General features: G+C 41.5%; 1 protein-coding gene across 1 annotated transcript; it reads left to right on the top strand.

The window, feature by feature from the left end:
- On the top strand, positions 1 to 814 carry LOC131436537 (collagenase-like). Its single transcript, XM_058605292.1, has one exon. The coding sequence runs from the start codon at positions 1 to 3 to the stop codon at positions 787 to 789; it is 789 nt and encodes a 262-aa protein (XP_058461275.1). The 3' UTR covers positions 790 to 814.
- Positions 815 to 2,040: the final 1,226 nt, after the last annotated feature.

The raw sequence follows: 2,040 nt of genomic DNA, 5'->3' as shown, positions 1-2,040 counted from the left end.
ATGATTTCCATTCAGTCATGGTTTTTATTGGTTTTGTTATGGGTGCATTCGGGTACTTCTTCCAACCAACCGGAAGACGAAACACGGGTCGTTAAAGGTGAAAATGCTCTACTTGGACAATTTCCGTATCAGGTTCTGCTTATTATACGGCTAAACGATGGCAAAGGTGCTCTTTGTGGAGGTACTTTAATTAGCGACGAATGGGTTCTCACCGCTGGCCATTGCGTACAAGATGCCAAATCTTTCAACATAACTCTGGGAGCGATTGACCTGAAACAACAATCCCCCGATGGACGTGTAGTAGTAAGCTCATCAGTGTACATTCGACATGAAAATTATCAAGCCGGATCCGCTACCAATGATGTCGCTGTGATAAAACTTCCCTCGAAGATTACACTAACTGACTTCATCCAACCAGCGAAACTACCAGACGGAAATGACAGCTATTATGAACAGGAGGTTATTGTTAGCGGATTCGGGCAGCAAAAGGACAATGGATCTGTGACTCAGAAGCTTCAGTACGCTAAGCTGGTCGTCATCCTAAACGCAGAATGCATGCTGGTGTATGGACCGTTTGCCATCAAGTCGACCAATATTTGCGCCTGGGATCGGAACGGTGCATCTGCATGCCATGGAGACTCGGGGGGCCCACTTGTGCTCGCATCCGATCACACCTTAGTTGGTGTCGTAAGCTTCGGCAATGTACTGGGCTGTGAGAAACGGCTACCGGTGGCTTACTCTCGTGTTACCAAGTTCAGAGATTGGATCAGGGCGCATACTGGTGTTTGAGGCATTGATCGATCCCAAAGTCGATTAGACCATAATATTAGAATCGAAAATAAATGGTTATTACTATATATCTATTTTCCGAGTAGTTTTGTTGATACACCAGTTACCTCTGTCTATTGCCAGTTGTCAGTTCGGTTTGTAAAAGTTCACTAGCAATTGATGAGAACATTTCGAAATGAAACGAGTTTTTTTATAAAAATTTCAGGCCAATTTTCATATATATAAGCTTAACATGGCCGATTGACCCATGTTTTTGCTAGGTAATATTATTTGTTTATTGTTGGATCTCGTTGTCACTCTTCTTCTAGGGGGAGAGGAGCTTCCATTTCCTTCTAGCGAAGATTGGAGGTCCGTGACTCATATCTTCCATTGCTACAACGTTGGAGTTGTGAGTGGTTTCCGTTTCCTTGTTTTCATTGTTGATCGCAGTCTTGGGTTCATTGCTTGTTTGCTGTAGATGCGCTTTGTACATTGATTGCAGTTGATAGTTGGTTTGATGGTGAAAGTGTTTTTGAAACAAGAGCACTGCATTTACTAGTTTCCGATGTTGAGCGGCTGTCCTTGTTTTTGTTTGAAGATGTCCTTTTCACAGTTTCAGTGCAAGGTTTACCGTAGTGTACAGGTTGTTCACAAAACTGACATGTAACCAGTTGATTTTCATACGTAATCAACGTTTTACACGGATATATCCCGTATTGATCACAAATGATGTAAGATGGAATTTCCTTACGTAGTTGCATACGTACCACTCGCACGCCATTCCGGATATCTGGAGAAAAATTCCGCCATACTTCCCTTCCGATGGAAAGAACTTTACCGTACTGCAACATACTTTCCCTGTACACAGGGATTTTATTTTTAACATTGTCATGATAAACACTGTGCCTCCCGTTATTAACCGAAGCAAATGCAATTGCATCTCTTTCACGTTTGAACATAATGTACACACAGTTAGACGCCTTGTTGAATTGAATTTCACTTACATCATTAACGTTTAGATGCATTCGTTCCTTAAGCAAAATTTCAATTTCGGTTGCTGTTGGTCTAACTTTGCAACGCTTGAAATCAATACAAATTGAATTTGGTCTTGTAGGCAAAGTTTCAGGCTTTGTTGAACCGCATTTGACCATTTCGTACACTCTATTGTTCACTGCACTGTATTGTATTTGTTTCTATCGTCTCGACCGTAAAAAATTTCGACTGTGTCGGATGAGAACTGAATGAAACGAGTTTATTATTCAGAGTTAGTTC

This window comes from Malaya genurostris, chromosome 3 (assembly GCF_030247185.1).
Source record: "Malaya genurostris strain Urasoe2022 chromosome 3, Malgen_1.1, whole genome shotgun sequence".
Lineage (NCBI taxonomy): Eukaryota > Metazoa > Arthropoda > Insecta > Diptera > Culicidae > Malaya > Malaya genurostris.
This window is presented reverse-complemented; position numbering and strand designations above follow the sequence as displayed.

Excerpts from the sequence above, each read along its gene's own strand:
- LOC131436537 (XM_058605292.1), top strand. The coding sequence starts at position 1 with ATGATTTCCATTCAGTCATGGTTTTTATTGGTTTTGTTATGGGTGCAT.